The sequence below is a fragment of the Antennarius striatus genome, chromosome 14, assembly GCF_040054535.1.
Source record: "Antennarius striatus isolate MH-2024 chromosome 14, ASM4005453v1, whole genome shotgun sequence".
Classification (NCBI taxonomy): Eukaryota; Metazoa; Chordata; class Actinopteri; order Lophiiformes; family Antennariidae; genus Antennarius; species Antennarius striatus.
Window position 1 is genome coordinate 9,511,857 of NC_090789.1, and position 17,590 is coordinate 9,529,446.

At 41.8% G+C, this 17,590-nt stretch overlaps 1 protein-coding gene across 1 annotated transcript in view; it reads left to right on the forward strand.

Moving 5' to 3' along the window:
* The window catches only part of trit1 (tRNA isopentenyltransferase 1), a 31,778-nt gene extending 15,540 nt beyond the window's left edge, over nt 1-16,238 (forward strand). Inside the window, exons 5-11 of the mRNA XM_068333849.1 lie at nt 761-903; nt 1,087-1,198; nt 5,442-5,554; nt 5,701-5,778; nt 12,911-13,020; nt 15,276-15,393; nt 15,673-16,238. Coding sequence (XP_068189950.1) covers nt 761-903; nt 1,087-1,198; nt 5,442-5,554; nt 5,701-5,778; nt 12,911-13,020; nt 15,276-15,393; nt 15,673-15,881 — 883 coding nt within the window. The 3' untranslated portion in view covers nt 15,882-16,238. The remainder of the gene's footprint in view (nt 1-760; nt 904-1,086; nt 1,199-5,441; nt 5,555-5,700; nt 5,779-12,910; nt 13,021-15,275; nt 15,394-15,672) is intronic.
* Nucleotides 16,239-17,590: the final 1,352 nt, after the last annotated feature.

The window sequence follows — 17,590 nt, forward strand, 5'->3', positions numbered from 1 at the left end:
GGCGCCCAGCCCATCAGGATTGTCTGTTACCACACACACATATAACCACACAAGGCTTGATGAGTAGCAGTCGGTGGTCTCTGGTCTTTTGTGTGAGCAGGTTAGGTTGCCCTGCTCTTTTGGATGACAGGCGATGACAGAATCATATTTCGTTCATAACGTCGGAGTGCAGTGCTGCACGGCTGGCGAGTCTTGTTCTGATGGAACCGGAGCAGTTTGGCTGAATGTTAACTCTGGGGAAAAAGAGGAGCTTTATCTCTTGTTTTGTTTTTTTTAACCCTTGTCTTGTCTTTTGAATTTATTGTGTCTGTTGTCGTCATCATTTAGGCTACACTCAAACTTTGACTAAATTTGTTCCTCATAAGGGAGTCAGACTTTTTCATCTGCACTAGATTTAACGGATGAGACCATGGTTGTCTCATCTAATCTTAGTTTACCACAAAGGCCAGACTTTAAGGAACCATGATGTAAATTCATACTTAAAGTATTTTATGCACTATAAGGCGCACTGGACTATAAGACGCACCCTCAATGAATGGCCTATTTTAAGCTTTTTTCATATGTAAGGCAGACTGGATTATAAAGTGCATTGTCGGCTTTGTAAAAAATTAAAAGCTTTTAGGTGCGCCTTATAGTGCAGAAAATACTGTGATTGGACAGCATAGGAGCTGGTGTTGAATAACTGATGATTTTGTATACAGTTCCAGCAATGATTTTTTTTTTTTATAGCGTAACCACAATTTACCATTATTATCTACAGAAGTCTTCAAATCCATCAGGAAACAGGTGTTCCACATAGCAGCTGGCTGGAAGAACAGAGGGGGCAAGAGGGAGGCAGCGGGCTGGGGGGAGCGCTGAGGTATCCAGACCCCTGCATCTTCTGGCTACATGCTAACATGGATGGTAAGCAGCCAGAGCAGGGAAACAGGATGTTCTTTTTAAGGTTATCACTGTTTTTTCTAAACAAAAGAAGCTGACTTGTTAATTTGGAAGCTTCAGTGCAGCGTGAAAAAACTCTTTATGTACGTCTGTCTTTGTTTGGCTGCAACACTTATTGCAATTCTCTTTCTCTCTGCTTCCCTCCAGCTCTCAGCACGCGGCTGGATGCTCGGGTAGATGAGATGTTGGCTGCCGGGCTGATAGAGGAGCTCAGAGACTTCCATGTCCGATACAATCAAAAGAAACTCCAGGATGATAGGTAGGAAGTCTTCAGCGTGAAATGATGCTGCTCATCCTGAATGAATGATCTTTTAATGCTGTCAGGTGGTGTCGTTGTTTCAGAGTCAGTCTGCATAGACTTAAGGAAGAATATCCAAGAGATTGCAGGATGTTGTTCGGCATTTTCTCTGTAATAGTGACCTCATGTGATTACATATTTTTGATAATGAAGTTATTTTGTTGAGAGCAATGCATAAACTTGTATGCCACAGAGATATGATCTTTTTCTCTCTGTAAATTCTTCCTTGACGAAGCGTGGAGCCGGCATTCTCCACATCTATGCTGACGCAGCATTGAGCTGCTTGCCTTGGGAAGAAAGGAGGAGCAGGCTGTAAATCTGGTGAACTCAATTCCTGGTGTTACACCAGCAGCTCATAGGACACCACCAACCAGTATTCCGTACAAAGTTACCAAAGGAAACAAAAGAGATAGCAGGCCTGCAAGAACTCAACAATGAGGAATGTCACGGGTTCGTGAATGCAGTGGGGAAAAAATTGATGGCACAGCCGTAAAAGATCCGTTTGGTGGGTTTTTTTTATTTTCACCAAAAACAACCAGTGACAAAATATTTACTGTGAAGATAAAAAAATTCCCAAAACCAAAAACCCAGCGCAACAAAAAGAAGTATATACATAGAAAACGTACACTACTAATAGCCACCATGCACAATGTTCGATAACTCCAGCTCCACTCTAGCTCCAACTCTCACCTCCCATAAAGCAGAAATGCTTCCCTTATATATCCCCATGCCACTCCCCTGGCTGACCAACAATAATTAAATGGAGTTGTTTGTTCAATATCTGGTATAATATACCGGACACAGACAAAATTACTACTAACATGCTTTACAAATAAACCAGAACAGAATAAAACATAAATGCCCATCATGTGGCTGTTTAAACCCCACAAAATACGAAACAATCCAATAATACACAAAATGGTTCAGTCCAGGCTGGCCTAACAGCGCCACAATGCGCTATTTAAGCCACATCCAGGTAGTGCCTCGGTTGGCCCCTGAACCGGAGGCGGACCAACGCAGCATCATCAGGTGAGCGTCTCTCATAAAGTTCTGTGTGGATGTGGGGAAAACTCGTAGGCGCCGAGTGTGCACCCTCGAACGCACTACCGCAACAGTCCTGTATGATGCGGACACGTGAGTGTTGACCTGCCGGAGAATGTGCGTGAGACAGTCTGAGCAGAACCGAGCTCTTGCGGTCCTGCCGGGAAACAATGAGAGCGCTGCTGCGGCTGCTCTCCTGGGCGAGGGAGAGAGGCGCGCGGAACGGAGATGGACGGAGCAGTCTCTATCGCTCCGTCACAAGGAAAAACTGTCGAGAAACATCAAGTGAAAATATCTTCAGAATGAGGAGGGAATGGAAATACTGTGTGACGTCTGCATAAAAGAGCTACAAAGATCTGGAATACTATTAAAAAAAATCCCCTACAACATTTACATATTAGAAATAGTACTGATAGATAATTCACAGATGCACATACATTTGAAAGTGTAGATCAACCACTCCAAATGTGATTCCAGGTACAACAAAAAGTAACTTGATGGCCGTTTGGAGCTCGTTCCATTTGTATGCAGCTGAGCCTCCCTCTGCCAAGTTCAGTGGGAACAGAAGCTGCAACTAATGTTAAAATGTTCTGCGCCCTGACATTGTGGGGGCTGCTTTTGAATTCGACGAGAGACTGGAGGCAGACACGATGCAATGCTATTATCCTCAGTGCCTCACTGAGTGGACATCCTGGTGGCCCTGGAACAAATCACTCACAGCGTTATGCTGTCTGTTAAAGATGTCGTCTGAAGATGACGTTAGCGTCATCAGGATTCTATTCTTGTCTTTCTCCTGCTTCCCAAGCCTCCCCTGACTTTTCTGTCATAACTGTATGACAAGTAACATGCTTGAGCTGTGTCATATTTTCAGTCTCTGGGTTACCGTGTCACATTAAATCTTACCATAGCCTTTGCTTGGTATATTATTTTGAATATAGGTCCAAGTTTGAAATAAATTTTTATATTTTCTATTTGTGACATAAATCGTGTATAAACAAGTTTATGGGCCTCACTGCTGCTGACATGGATGTAATATGTGAACATTCCTCTGAGTTTGTTGAGGGCAGATATTGATGTTATATGCCTGTGACAGGGTGTGGCTGTGTATGCCCTGGAAGCTTCCATTTTTCAATCCCTCCTATTTCTCATCACCCCATCCCACCCCATCCACCAGTGATATCCACGTCCTCCTCCTCTCCCTCCTGCCTCTTTCACCCTGTCTCCTTCCATCTCTGCCACTATTGCCATCTCAGCAATCTGATCAGCAAAGCACTTTACTCCCCCCTCCTCCACCCGTGTGTCTTCCTCTCCTTCACCCTCATGCCTCTATCCCTGGCTGCTGCGGTCAGACATCAAGGTCACATCTCTCCCTCCCTCCCTCCCTCCCTCTCTTCCGCTCTCTTTCTTTTTCCTCACTCCATTGAGTCTACATTTCCTGCACTGTCGCTATTCTCAAATTTCTGTCTCTGGCTGCCCAGCCAGATTTATTTTTGTGATTTCCTCTTGTTGTTTCAGTTACAAGAGTATGTTACCTACATAAACCAAAATTTATAAAATCATGATATGTACATTAAAAAGGGAATTAAAGTACTCTCAGAGACAACATATGTGATCGTGGACAAAATCAAATAGGTAAAAAGTAAACAAGAGAACAGCTTAAAAACTCAAATGTTTTAAACGGTACAGATTTCTATTTTATGAGTTCATTGTGAACCTTAAATATTACCAGAACATAGCGCTTTCATCTTATCTGTAATAAAAATCAATCCTGAGCCTGACAAGACATACTAATGGGTAAAGCCAAAAAGGCTTTGTGAGTGAAATGTCATTCTTCAGTTGAGGCAGCTGTGTTTGAAAACATAGATATAAAATGTGATATAATCGGAATAAGTGCAACACAATTTAATTTTAAAGAACTATTTTCTATGGGAACATACCAGAAGGCTCTGAAATCCACTGCCAATTGTAGTAAATTGGAATATAAAAGCAGAACTTGCTTTCTGAGCATTTCTTAGTTATGCTTGTGATTTAGGATCATTTCCTACCTATCAGCTACCTACCTACCTATCCTACCTATCCTACATCACTAAAAGAGGAGCTGGTCTTTTTAACAGTCATAACTAAATGTCTACTTTGAAAGTATTTCAGCAACTGTTGCCTGTAGGGTGTAGAGAGGTTGGGTTAGACTGGAGGCAAAAACTTTTAAAGGTCAGTATTAAAGAAATCAAAGTGGTATATCATCAGTAACTGTAAAAAAAATATTTTTCAAAATGTTTTGTACCAGTATTATTTTAACAATGTTAATGTTAACAATGGTAATGTTTGGCTGCTTATTGAGCTTATTGTTGTCTTTTCTAAATGTTTCTCACTCCTGTTTTATTACCACATTAAACAAGTCTTGGTTCATTGTGTAGTTCAGTTTAATTGTGCTGATACTGTTTGTAAGCTACTATTAATCAACACACAAGAGGATTCTAATGTAAATGCCAGTTAAAAACTGAGAGGATTTGAAACAACTTATGGCAGACATTTTATGAAGTAAGTACATGCAGATAGAGTTACAGATACAGTTACACCTCTAATACTTATGGTTAGACATTACATCTAGTTCTCATGCTCTCACCTATGATTAGGAAAAATCATGGAGGAAAAATTACAATACACCTTAATTATTTTTGCAGAAATTCCAAAGTCAGAAAAGATAAATTTCACACCAGTTTTTGTTTGGACTGTCTGTCCATCCGTCCGTCCGTCCGTCCTTCCTTCCTTCCTTCCTTACTTACTTACTTACTTACTTTCTTTCTACCTTTCTACCTTCCTTTCTACCTTCCTTCCCTCTCTACTGTCTGGTGAGGTAACCTCTGGGCTTCTACTACAGACTCATGTTGTTACAGTGGGGCTACTGAGTTCTGAGGGTCCCCAACAGGGTCACTCTTTCTTTTTTTTAAATGTCATTCTGTATCCTGAAGTGTCTTTATTGTACTCAGACTGATAATCTTTGATAAGGTAGGGTAGATGAGATAGAGGAGGAGGAAAAGGTGGCATCAGGAAGATGGAGGAAACATCTTTTATGTTAAAGGATAAATTTCTCTCCTCTACTCTACTCTACTCTACTCTACTCTACTCTACTCTACTCTACTCGCTCCTCTCTTCTCCTCTCCAGTCAGGACTATCAGCATGGAATTTTCCAGTCAATTGGTTTTAAGGAGTTTCACGATTTCCTGACTGCTCCTGAAGGCAGAACCCAGCAGGAGAAAGACACACTCAGGGACAAAGGTCAGAGAAACACCTGATCAAAGACACGGGAATGGATTCAGGGCCACTGGTTGATGCACTTGTTGATTTTCCAGTAGAAGAATCAACTTAAGGATTTCTCTCTGTCCTGCTCTTCACCTGTAACAACCTGTTTTTATTTTCTGCAGGTGTAGAAGCTTTGAAGATCGCAACGAGGCGTTACGCCCGCAAACAGAACAAATGGGTCCGTAATCGCTTTCTTAACCGTGAGTACACTTTGCTGGCCTCATGCAGTGTATGCTTGTTTGTATGTGTGTTTTTCTGGGAGGGTTCCTCCTCATAGTCCTTCAATCAAGCAATCAGCACAGTCTTCAACAAGATGAGATTCACGACTCCATTAGGCACACAAGGCTCACAGACACTGTATTGTGTTGTAGTGTACAGGGTTTGTTTTCATGAGGCTTTGTGCGCAGCAGGATTAAGTTGATCTAACATTTAAAAACCATAATTACATGGAGGGTTTTTTTTGTTTGCCAGTAATAAAAAAGAACATCAGCGGTTTCTAAAAAAATTATCAATCACATCATTTTTGTATAAAATCTTCCTCATTTTCCATAGATTATACAAATCACTTTTGGGTTGTTTTTATTTTGTTTGCATGGATCTTGATTAAAAAAATAAATATATAATTTGTTGGCTACAATAAATACAGTAGCGTAAAAAAACTACAATAGCACTCAGGTTACTTTTTATGATTTTCTATAGATGTTTCTATGAAACCATTACCATACATATGCCTGACCACAATAATTATGCAGTAAAAATACGATTTTATGAAGTCCTGACTACTGACTACAACAGTTATATTTATTCTACTTACTATTTTATGTTGAACTAATTTAGGCTACAAAAATCCATTATCCATACTGCTTGCTCCACTTTCGCGAGTCACAGGGGTTGCCAGAGTGTATCACAGCATACTACGACATGAAGTGGGGAGATGCTCTGGACACATTGCCAGCACATCGTGGAATGGCTACACTAATATCCAAAAAAAAAGAAAGAAAATGAAGCAAAACTTGGTTTTCATAAATTGCCATAACCCAGAGTGAAGTTTACTCTTTCATATTTATATCAACAACCTTCACATCCAAAAATTCGATTTTTACATTTTAGAAATCACAAGAGTAATAAGTTTATCATCGCAGAATTGGATTTGTGTTTATATGAAATTTTCGTGTTACTGTGGTGTGATAATGGGCATAATGTTTTATTCCCATCAGACACCTGAATTAAAGACATTGAATGCTCCTTTTCCCTCATATGCATACCAAAGATCCACAATGTTGGTTCTGGCCCTGTAAAACAAACCCACCGCTATCAGTCATCTGGTATTTGACAGGTGCTAATCTACCCCCCACCCCCCCCAGTCACAACACCTGGGTGTGTTTGTATACATATGTGAAGCGCGACTGTTTCCAATCCTGAAAGAAAACCCGCCGCGTCCCACCGGCAGTCTGCCCTGTAGTAACCCAGCCTCTTAATCCTGTTAGGCCCGAGTGGCTTACGCCCCAGCAGGACCTCAATACCCCTTTTTCTGTCTGTGTTCCTACCCACTGCACTCACCATATGGTCTTCGTCGTGTGTATGTCTCTGTTTTCCTGTGCTTTTACATATGCATTGATCCATCAGATGTTGCCCTTGTGTCTCGGCCTTTTGAGCCATCAGTAAAACCACCCATCAACACATTTCCGACTTTCAATTTGCAGATCAGTGTTATATCATTTGCTTACACTGCTCAGAAATAAAATTACCCAAAGTACTCGCTAAGAGTTTAGAGAGAAAACTTCTGATATGTCAGGCTGGATTTTTTTTTTCGTATTCATTCTAATGTTCATATTTTATTACCACTGGGCATGATAGTCCATCTTATTTCCCACTTAGAGGTCTTGGACAGAGGAAATGTCTGTTTTTTTGGCAAGAACATTATCAATCAGGGCAAGGCATGCAATCTTTCCAAAATTTCAGACAGAAATGACTTCAAATAAAAATGTCACTGAGTCAGAAATTTCTGGAAAACATAAGAAGTTGTCCTTGAATTGCCTCTAGGTATTGTCTCTCCAGGTGCCTTTAGGAACTGTTACCTATATACGACTTTTAAGTCTCTACTTTCTGCTGTTAATAGATAGATGGACGCATTATGCCCGCAGGTTGTCTGAGTGTTTTTGTGAACATCATAATTGTAGGGATTTCTTGACGGTGTTTATTGTTTGCTTTCTATGAAAACTGAAAAACAAAACCACCTCCATTAGGACTCAAAGATGAGCTCTTGGAACTCATGAATACACATATTTGAGGAAATCTTTAACACAAAAGTTTGATAGAATAAAAAGTTGAAATGAAGTGGTGCACTAATCTTTGGTGTCCACCTTGAAACTGTTGTTTGCTAGCAACCGGTGCCGTTCCTGGAATCACACGACTGCAAGGTGATAACTTTATTTTGCAGTTTTGAACATGTGTTATCTGAAGCTACAGAGTCCAGCCTGAGCGTTCTGGTGGTGACGGATGAGATCAGATCTTAAGTGTTAAAAGCCCTTCTGTCCCATGAAGTCTTTAAGGACAAAGCAAAATTCAAATCGATGTTAAATGAAGTTTGGATATTTTTTGGTCGGCATTCAGTATAAAGCATTTGGGATATGTTTACTTCAGTCCTGAAGAGAACATGAAATACTGGAAGTTCATTGACATAAATTTGAGGATATTTCAGTTGCCACAACTGTGCCCTGTGTTATGTTTTTCAGGTATTAGAGATGATTTGATATGAGGCCTTATAATGAGCTGAAAAATTACCATGGCAACAATCATTTTTATTTTTTGTTATGCCTGTTGTATTACATTCTTTTTACATGCTATTCTGCTTGTCATGATACTTGCACATTTTCACATTTAATTTGAAAACAGAATGTTTTACTGACATTGTATGGTTCTGCAAAATTCACTGTAGTTTTAATTCACCCAGCAATTTTGAGATTTATCAGTAATGCCGGTCTGGGTATGAAGTGCAAACTCCCCGCAGCTTTTTTAAAAAAAACGAGAGAGATGATTTTCAAATGTGAACTTTTTCAGAAGTATTTGTGTATTTGTCAGTGTCACAGCCTCGAGATGTTTCCCCATTTGGGCAACCTTGTCCTCTTCCAAGGTTTTCCTGTTTCACCCCACTCCTCCCACCTTCCTTTCAACGTTATCTATTTTCTCCTTGCCCCTTCACGATGACGGCTGACCTCCTTTCTATTTTATCCAAGCCCCCCCCCCACCCCCCCACCACACTCTTCTGCAGATGCCAACAGGTCTCAGCTGAGCAGGCTAATCTCCTGAAGAATTACAGAGCTGCTGGGAATTTGCCCCGACCACACAAACTCAGGCTACAGGGTCAGCGGGGGCTACGTGTACCAACCCAAGCATGCAGAGACTAGTGGGTCAAAGGGAAGACAAATTGGACGTGACAGAGAGCCGCAGCCAGGTGATGAAGTGGGTTAGAGAGGCCTGACAGTGACCTCAGTGAATACGAAATTTGCAGATTTGCTCCAAATGACAGACCTCAGATGTAGAATTTTAACCTTGCGTCAATTCTAAAGCAGTTGTTGACGGAGCAGGTGGGCGTTCAGTGTCTTAAACACCCGTCAGCAGAATATACAGTTCTCTTAGAGCAGCGATTTAACCAGCAGGTCACACAGCTCAAACTAAATCAAGATTAATTTGTCTTTAAGTGCATCTGCATGCGGGTGTTTGCTTAAAGGTTGTGTCTCTGTGTGTTATACTGGTCTTTATAGGATGTTTATTTAGTGGATTTAATTACCCATAGAGAAATGCTAATTCGGGGTTACATAATTTTGAGATGTAGCAAATATTTAGTCGAGGGATACCCGTCCTGTCAGGGTTCACTTTTATTTCCTCACAGACTTTGCACAGAAACACACAAGTTCCTTGATACCCAGCTGCAGTTGGACCGAGGCCCCGTGAGTTAAGTAACTGAGGTGTGGATGTCTCTGAGTGACGGAGACGGGTGGACGGAGAGTGAAAGTAATTTGATCCAGCTGGGTCAACAGGTGTGGGGCGAGTTTACAACCTTGTCCTCTAACAAGTGTGAAGCTTTCATGTGTGCACATACAAACAAATGTGTGTGTGTGTGTGGGGGGGGGGGCAAAGCAGGAAGGCTGTTCCCACAAAGATCTCTCTTACCTCTTCTTTGGCCACCTGGGGTGAGCAAAAAAAAAATATATTGATGTATTACTATCTTTTAAATGACTGTGAGGAATAATATGAGGGACACCCAGCAGTTAGTCTGAGAATTCTCTCTCCATCCCAAAGGGAACTATCTGACTCTAGCTGTTAAATAAGACACTGTTTTCACCAGCTCGTCACTCACTGTGTATCACTGCTGGGCATGATGCATATTTAACATTAACAATCTGCCTACTGCTGTTAAGGTGGTGACAGTGACCCAAAGCAATATTAACTTCAAGCAGTGATAAGATGTTCATGAAGAAGTAACAATTATAACAGCTCCATTAAAACTATGATTTCACAGATCACCAAACATAATTTGCTGAGACAAAGAAGAGAAAAACATTTGGGTTTCCTTCAGGCTATGCTGAGGTGAAAAAAGGATTACAAAAGGAGAAAAACACCAATCCTATGATAACAAATTAACATTTTACATTTTGCTAAAACCAGGGCTATATCCTTGTCTTTTACACAAACTGTTGCTCTAACATCAAACATCACAAACAGAAGGGAGACAGAAAGTGGAAGAGGAACTATAAGAAAAAGGAAGGAGGCTGTTAACTTAATAGAGGCAACTGTTGTGTTCCAGTGTGGATGACAGCCAGATAAGCACAGCTGGTCCTGGAGGCGCTGCGAAAAACTGGTAGTCCGGTTTTTTACAGCAGAGCGCACACAGTCACACATCCTCACTCAGCAAACATGAGGCTAACGCAGCAATTGACTCCTGGCCCATTTGTTACAACAGGTGGACGAGTCTCACTGGCAAGCAGCTGCCTGGCGACAGTCGATGCTCTTTCTTGTTGGCAGGCCTCCCCTGTGTGTTTGAAAGGCGTGTGTGTGTGTGTGTGTGTGTGTGTGTGTGGGTTGACCACCCTGCTCTTTGTTTCTACAGCATATGATATCACCCCTCATTCACTGCAGAGTAGATTAGCAGAGTAAAATTTCAGCAGATACCAAACAAGGTTACCTGAAAAAAAAGAGGGGCGGCGGCGGTGGGGGGGGGGGGGGTTCCATCAAGCATCTGGCAAGCTAGCATACAGTGATAGTGTCTCCCTTTTATTTACCACCTAACCCTCCTTATGGGAGGTTGGTGTTTGCAAAGGGGAATTGTTCATGGGGGGGTGGGGGTGATGTTGACAGAGATTAAAAAAACAAAAAACAGTTAGTTGAGAGACAGCTGCAACAGAAGGACGCAGGACGGCGCCTGGTGAGGTGTCTATACAACCCCCAGGGGGGCGAGGGCTCCAGCTCTACATCTGGTATCAGTATTCCAGGTGATGCTTACCGCCTGCCATTACAAGAGACTTCCCCTCTAACACACGCCGTAGAAACACGAGGCTTTCACCAACGGTCACTGTTGTTGAAAATACACACCCACACATCCCACCTGAAGTCTGGTGGGATGTCCACACACTCTAGATGGAGTTTGGGATGGCAAGCACAATTCAAAAACAACTTTAAAACCAAAAATGAAAAATTTGCCAATCCTTTTTTTAACATAAATAAAATTGAATCATTATATATTTGCTTTTTTTCTGCTTATGTCGATTTACTTTATTTATGTTCTTTTCAAGAGAAAATGTGAGTCATGGTACATTACACCAGCTGTGAATAAATTCAGACCCAAAGCGTTTTAAATGTGACTTTGTGTCCAGAACTTGGCTAAAATGTTAATAGCTGCCAGGCTGGGCTGTTTGAACTCATTGTTCCCACAAACAGATGAGCAGTAATACAGTCAGCTCTCTGGTTCCCAGTTTAATAATGAAGTCTCAGACAGTTCCCAGTAGAGCTAGTAACTTAAGGATGTCTGCTGCCCTGAGCTCCACAGTTCAGTCTGTGTGGAAAGGATTAAGCCATAATTGAGTTGACTAACTGTGCTTCATAGGTTAATGGGATTCATTTGCATGAATGTGAGTGCTTCACGCTTTGATATTTTATTAAGAGTACCTGAATAGATTCAGCTTTTACCCCGTGCTCACCAAGTGTGGCAGCATTGGTTAGCACGGTCTCTTCATAGCGAGGTTTATAAGTACCTGGCTGGGTCAAAAATATTTGGATTGTGAACTTGCAGTGGGAGGTGCCAGTTCACCTCCTGAGCACCGTGGTGCCCCTGAGCAAGGCGCTGCCCCATGCGAAACCCTCCCATCGTCATCATGCCCACAGGCCGGTGTTTGTGCCTGTACGATAGTATATATATAGGTGTGCAAATATTTAGAGAGGGGGAAAAAAAGTAATTTCCCTAAGGGAAAGAAGTTTGACTTATAACCCAGCAATAGTAACGACTTCCTTCCATCATTCCAATCGGAAAACATTTTTGGTTGTTTTTTCACATCTTTAATTCAGTTGCAAACTTTGTGCACCTCCTTTTTAAGGGTCATACAGAGCACGTCATCGTTCACCTGTTCTCTTGTACCACTTGTTTTACATACATTAATATGTCGCTGTTACTACGTAATGTAACGTTTATACAGAATGATGAGGAGCAATTAAAAGTGATGTCGCCTTGAACAGGTTTTCTAAAAGGGTCTGTATCTTCTACTCTTAAAAAAAATGTGATGGGCTTCTGTGTTTCTTTAATCAAAGCGGAGCAGACGAGTAGGGATGGGTCTGGTGCTGCTGTTGGGTGCTCAGGCCTGTCCTGGAGACCGCTGACTGATGCAAAATAGAAACATGGGGGTGGAACAGTCAAAGGGAGAGAGGGAGTGAGTGAGAGCTGAAGCAAGACTGATGGCAAGGCAGAGACAGACAGAGAGATGATGCACAAGAGAGCAGCAGGGTGGGGAGGAAGGAAGGAGGTATTATCGAGCCACTGTGAGTCAGCAGGTTGACTGAGCTTCAGGGTGTGGCTCCGACACATCGCTGTAAATTTCCCAGCTAGTACAGAATTTATCCTGAAGTCTAGCTCATGTTCTGCTTTGAAGTTTTCTTATTCAATTGTCATCAGTATAAATTTGAGTTTTGTATTTGGGTACTCTTGTTTTATATTAACAAAGTGAGGTGAGAGTTCAAATAAAATAAATGTTGGAAACATGGAATTGAAATATTGGCTATGAAAAGACTTAATTAGAGTCACTGGTCATCTGTATTCATAATGTGTGTTAACTGTGTGTTCAGGATCAGGAGACAACGTGCCGGCGGTGTACGGCCTGGATGTAACGGACTTGACCAAGTGGGAGGAGACGGTTCTGAATCCTGCACTGCAGATACTGGAAAATCTCAGCAAGGTGAGGCCTCAGGACTAAAGTAGATGTGGTCCTGTAGCTGCATTCATCTGTTTTAAAACGTGAAATGATGAAATGTTCCCCCTCTCATTTTTTGATTATTTGTTGTTGGAGTTACTGCTTTCCTTTGTTTTATCCCCTGCTCTAAGTTTTCTTTGGACCACCAAGCTTTGCTTTCTTTCTTTTTCTTTTACTGTATTATCCTTCTTCTTTTCCATTCGGCTTTTCCCTTCAGGGGTCGCCACAGCGAATCAGTTGCCTCCATCTAACCCTGTCTTCTGCATCCTCTTCTCTCACACCAACTACCTTCATGTCCTCTTTCATTACATCCATAAACCTCCTCTTTGGTCTTCCTCTAGGCCTCCTGCCTGGCAGTTCAAAACTCAGCATCCTTCTACCAATATATTCACTGTCTCTCCTCTGGACATGTCCAAACCATCTCAGTCTGGCCTCTCTGACTTTATCTCCAAAACCTCTAACATGTGCTGTCCCTCTGATGTACTCATTCCTGATCCTATCCTTCCTGGTCACTCCCAGAGAGAACCTCAGCACCTTCATCTCTGCTACCTCCAGCTCTGTCTCCTGTCTTTTTCTCAGTTACTCTGTCTCTAGACCAGTGGTTCTTAACCTTGTTGGGGGTACCGAACCCTTCCGGTTTCATATGCTCACTCACCGAACCCTTCTTTAGTAAAAAAAATTTTTTTTAATTTCAAATTTAATACATAAGTATATGTTTTACTGGTGTATTTAATGGATTGTGCATCAATGTCACCTTTTTCAAATAACAAAACCAAGACAGTGCATGAACTCACATGAAATGACCTACCTGCAAATCAGTGTCACTTCTGCTGTTGTTATTGAGAGACCAGTTCAGATATATTTTGCTTCACCTTGGCAAGTGCTACTCTTATGTCATTTTCACAGCAAAGTCTGTTTCTGTTGTTTTCCGTGCAGCTTAAGGAAGTCCTCCTTTATTTTTGCCAGTACGAGACTAGAGTTTCTCAACTTGACATTGTAAATCATGCAGAACACTGACTCCCATCATGTTCCGTTATACAGTACATGTAAATTCACGTTGCACATATTCGTCCGACCACTTTCTTTTTTTTGTTCAACATAGTCACTATGAATTAAAATATTAAGAAAGCAGTCAGATGATGTACCATCATGACAGGAATAAATCGACTACTGAGTGCGCAAAATCCCATGTAGCACAGGTAGGCTAATAGATTTAGCGTGATCACCTGCAGGCAGTGATGGCTAAGGGGAACGTGTCATCAAGAGTTGACACAATGTGTCAAACGTACACAGTGATTTGTGTATGTTCGGCAAAGACACCTGACACATCGTGTCGGGTGTTTCGCCTTGACCCCCATCTCCGCCGAACCCCTGAGACCGACTCACCAAACCCCTAGGGTTCGATCGAACTCAGGTTAAGAACCACTGCTCTAGACCAAACAACATCGCTGGTCTCACCACAGTTTTGTACACCTTTACTTTCATTTTAGCTGAAACTCTATCACACATCACCCGTTCCATCCTGCCTGTACACACTGCTCCATCTCTTTTCCACACTCTTTTACAGTACTATTAGAGTAGTATTATTTTTCATTTGTCCTACCTCAATACCTGTGGTTCCATAAAGTCTCCACAGCTTTCATTACAAAATCAGCCAGACACTGACTCTTCTACCTCTACCTGCTGTGGAGGCTTAATATGAACTTCAGGATACTCTGTAGCATCTGTAGGTGGACCATAGAGGACCTCCTGACTTTATACGTCACTGCCTGTTGCAACAGCTAGACCATCCTCGACTTTAAGGCCCTACACAGGGTGGTGAGGTTCCCTTAGAACGTCACCAGGACCACACTGCCCACATAGGCCATCATGATTGCTAAAGATCCTCATCATCCCAGATACAAGATGTTCTGCCTGGTGCCGTCTGACGGTACCAAAGCATCCAGGCTCAGACACAGTTTCATCCTTTTGGCTGGAAGACTCTTTAACAGCACATTGTACAATACTGTGTACCTGCTATATTGCTAAATTGCACATCATTTATTTTTTGTATTATCATGTTTGATGCTTCTTTTGATTGATTGATCAAAGCTTGGTTGATCGATTATCCTTTAACATTTATTCGTCAAATCTCAAATGTATTCAGTTATTCAGTATTTTAGTAAAACACCAAATGTAAAAAATCCCCTTCAACTTATGGCCATAAAAATAGTGATACCACAAACATTTTTGCCAATTAGGGTGACGAACCAGCTATTGCACCCATCAGAGTTCAGGGGACGGAGCAGGGGAATAAACGGAGCCGCCATTCGTGTGATCTGTGTGACAAGGTGATCATTGGTGACCTGGAGTGGGCAGGTGAGGCCAACAACGCAAATTTTACAGTATGTCACAGCACACAGTCTCTCATCAGACACTGAGATTTGTTTCAGATATCTGTGAATATTGCCAATCTTTTCTGCTTCGTATGCGAAACGGTTTCTGATGCCAGCAAAATAAACATCAGGTCTACCCACTTTTAGTTTCTACTTATTCAATAATTCATTTTGATCCCACAAGTTTCATCGACATGAAACCATGCTGTCTCATACTTTGTGCATCCAGCAGTATCCTGTCCTCATTCCTGTTTCTCTGCAGCCCACCTGAAATCCAAAAAGCATCACCGGCATGTGAAGAAGAGGAGGAAGTCTGACCAACCTCAGGTTCCCACTGCACCCCCTCCCTCTGCAGAGACACTCTCAAAGGACTCTGATTCTGCTGCTGTTGCCCCAGGCTACAGCCAAACTTCTCAGGAGTCTTCCCAAGACACCAGGACAATGGATGAGAAAGTACCAGTGACATTTTAAGAGCAACATAGACGTCTTCATTAATGTTTCCAACACTGTTCTGCATCCTTATCTGTGAATGCATCTTTACTGTCACTGTTGGGCTGTTTTCTCAGTTCCTATGGAGTCTTTACATTTTCTCTCTGCTCAATGGGATTGTTTGTCAGATCATATCCCTTTGAATGGGATTGTAGACTTTAGCCTTTGCAGATGAAAAATAACAACGACCCTCGATCAATGGGCTATTCTTTGGCAATGAGTTTGGATTTTTCAGGTGATCTGTTTTTGCAGACTTAAAGGAAAATGTAGAACATGTTTTACAGTATGTGTAGACAAAGAAACTTTGTTTTGTTTTTAAAAATTGCCTCTGAAACTCAATTTAAGAGAGAACTTGCGTTTTTTTTTGTGCCTTCACTGAAATTTTGATTGCTCATACTGTTCTACATTCCCAACATACTGTTAGCATTTCAGGAAATAAAGGCCCTCATCTTTATATTACCGGTATCCACCATGCACTTTTATTCTGAAAATGTTTATTAACCAACGTGTAAAACTTCTGAACTGATGGTGAATGATGCCTTTTGTGTCACTGAAGTAAAACTAGACAGAACTTTGTGGCTAGCGCCATTAGTGCTATTGAAACTGCTCGATGTTGCGCCCCTTCAAATATTTGTTTTCGTCCGCCAGATACGATTATGACCCAGATTTGGATACACTTGCATGTCATGGTGGAACAACATATAATTTTTTATGACTTGGCAAAATTTTGGATGGCAAGGTCAGAAACAATAGAAAATAGTTGTAGCACTTTTCAAACCAAGGTGTGCCTTCCTGCTGTAAAGCCAGTTGCACAACTGTTGGCATGGATCCACAGACCAGCTTTGGCGCTTTCTTTCCCTCTTCTCACCTGTCGTTCCCGCTGTTCCTAACATTCAGATTCAGTTGTTCTACATTCTCAACCTCCCATCTTCTCTGTCTTTAGGCTTGTTGTTTCACTTGAAGTTTCAATTACAGTCTCCCAGCGTATGACCGCATGACTAAAAATATTTTGAGCCGTATAATAGCTGGAAGTGTGTATTTGTATGTCCCACATTCTCTGTTCAAACTGGGTCAGGCCTCAAGCTGACTGGGGGCTTACCATACAGTCCCTGATAGCAAAGGTCACTGTGCAACCGGTGTCTGGTTTTTATAACCTCTGAGTTTGGAGGGTTTGTTTTTCTTTCCTCCTGTTGGACTTTTTTGTGCAGCTTTCTTTTCCCTTCATCTGAGCAATTTTAAAAACAGGAGTGATCTTTGGATGTTATCAGTCATCTGTTCCTCCTTGTCTAATGCAACTTTATGTGTGGTATGTTCTTATCTCAAGCACCTAGGCGATGACCTGGCACCTCCAGGTACTGCTGAATCACTCCACAACTGAAGAAAGTAACTTGCGCAATACAATGACATAAGGCTTCAGCCCCTTGAACCACACACACGCACTCTTTCAGAAGTGAATAACTAGGGCAGCGTCCATGGTCACAAGGCTAATGACTTATTTATACGCCTTGATGTGGTGGATCATCATACACACGCGAATGAATGGACTTCTGCTCCTGACAGTGAGCACAAAGAATCAACACACCAAACAGGAAACATGCAACTGTGGCGTCTCACACGCTGGACTTATCTGATTTTTTGACCATATGATATGCTGCTCCTGTGTGTGTGTGTGTGTTTGTGTGTGTCTGTGT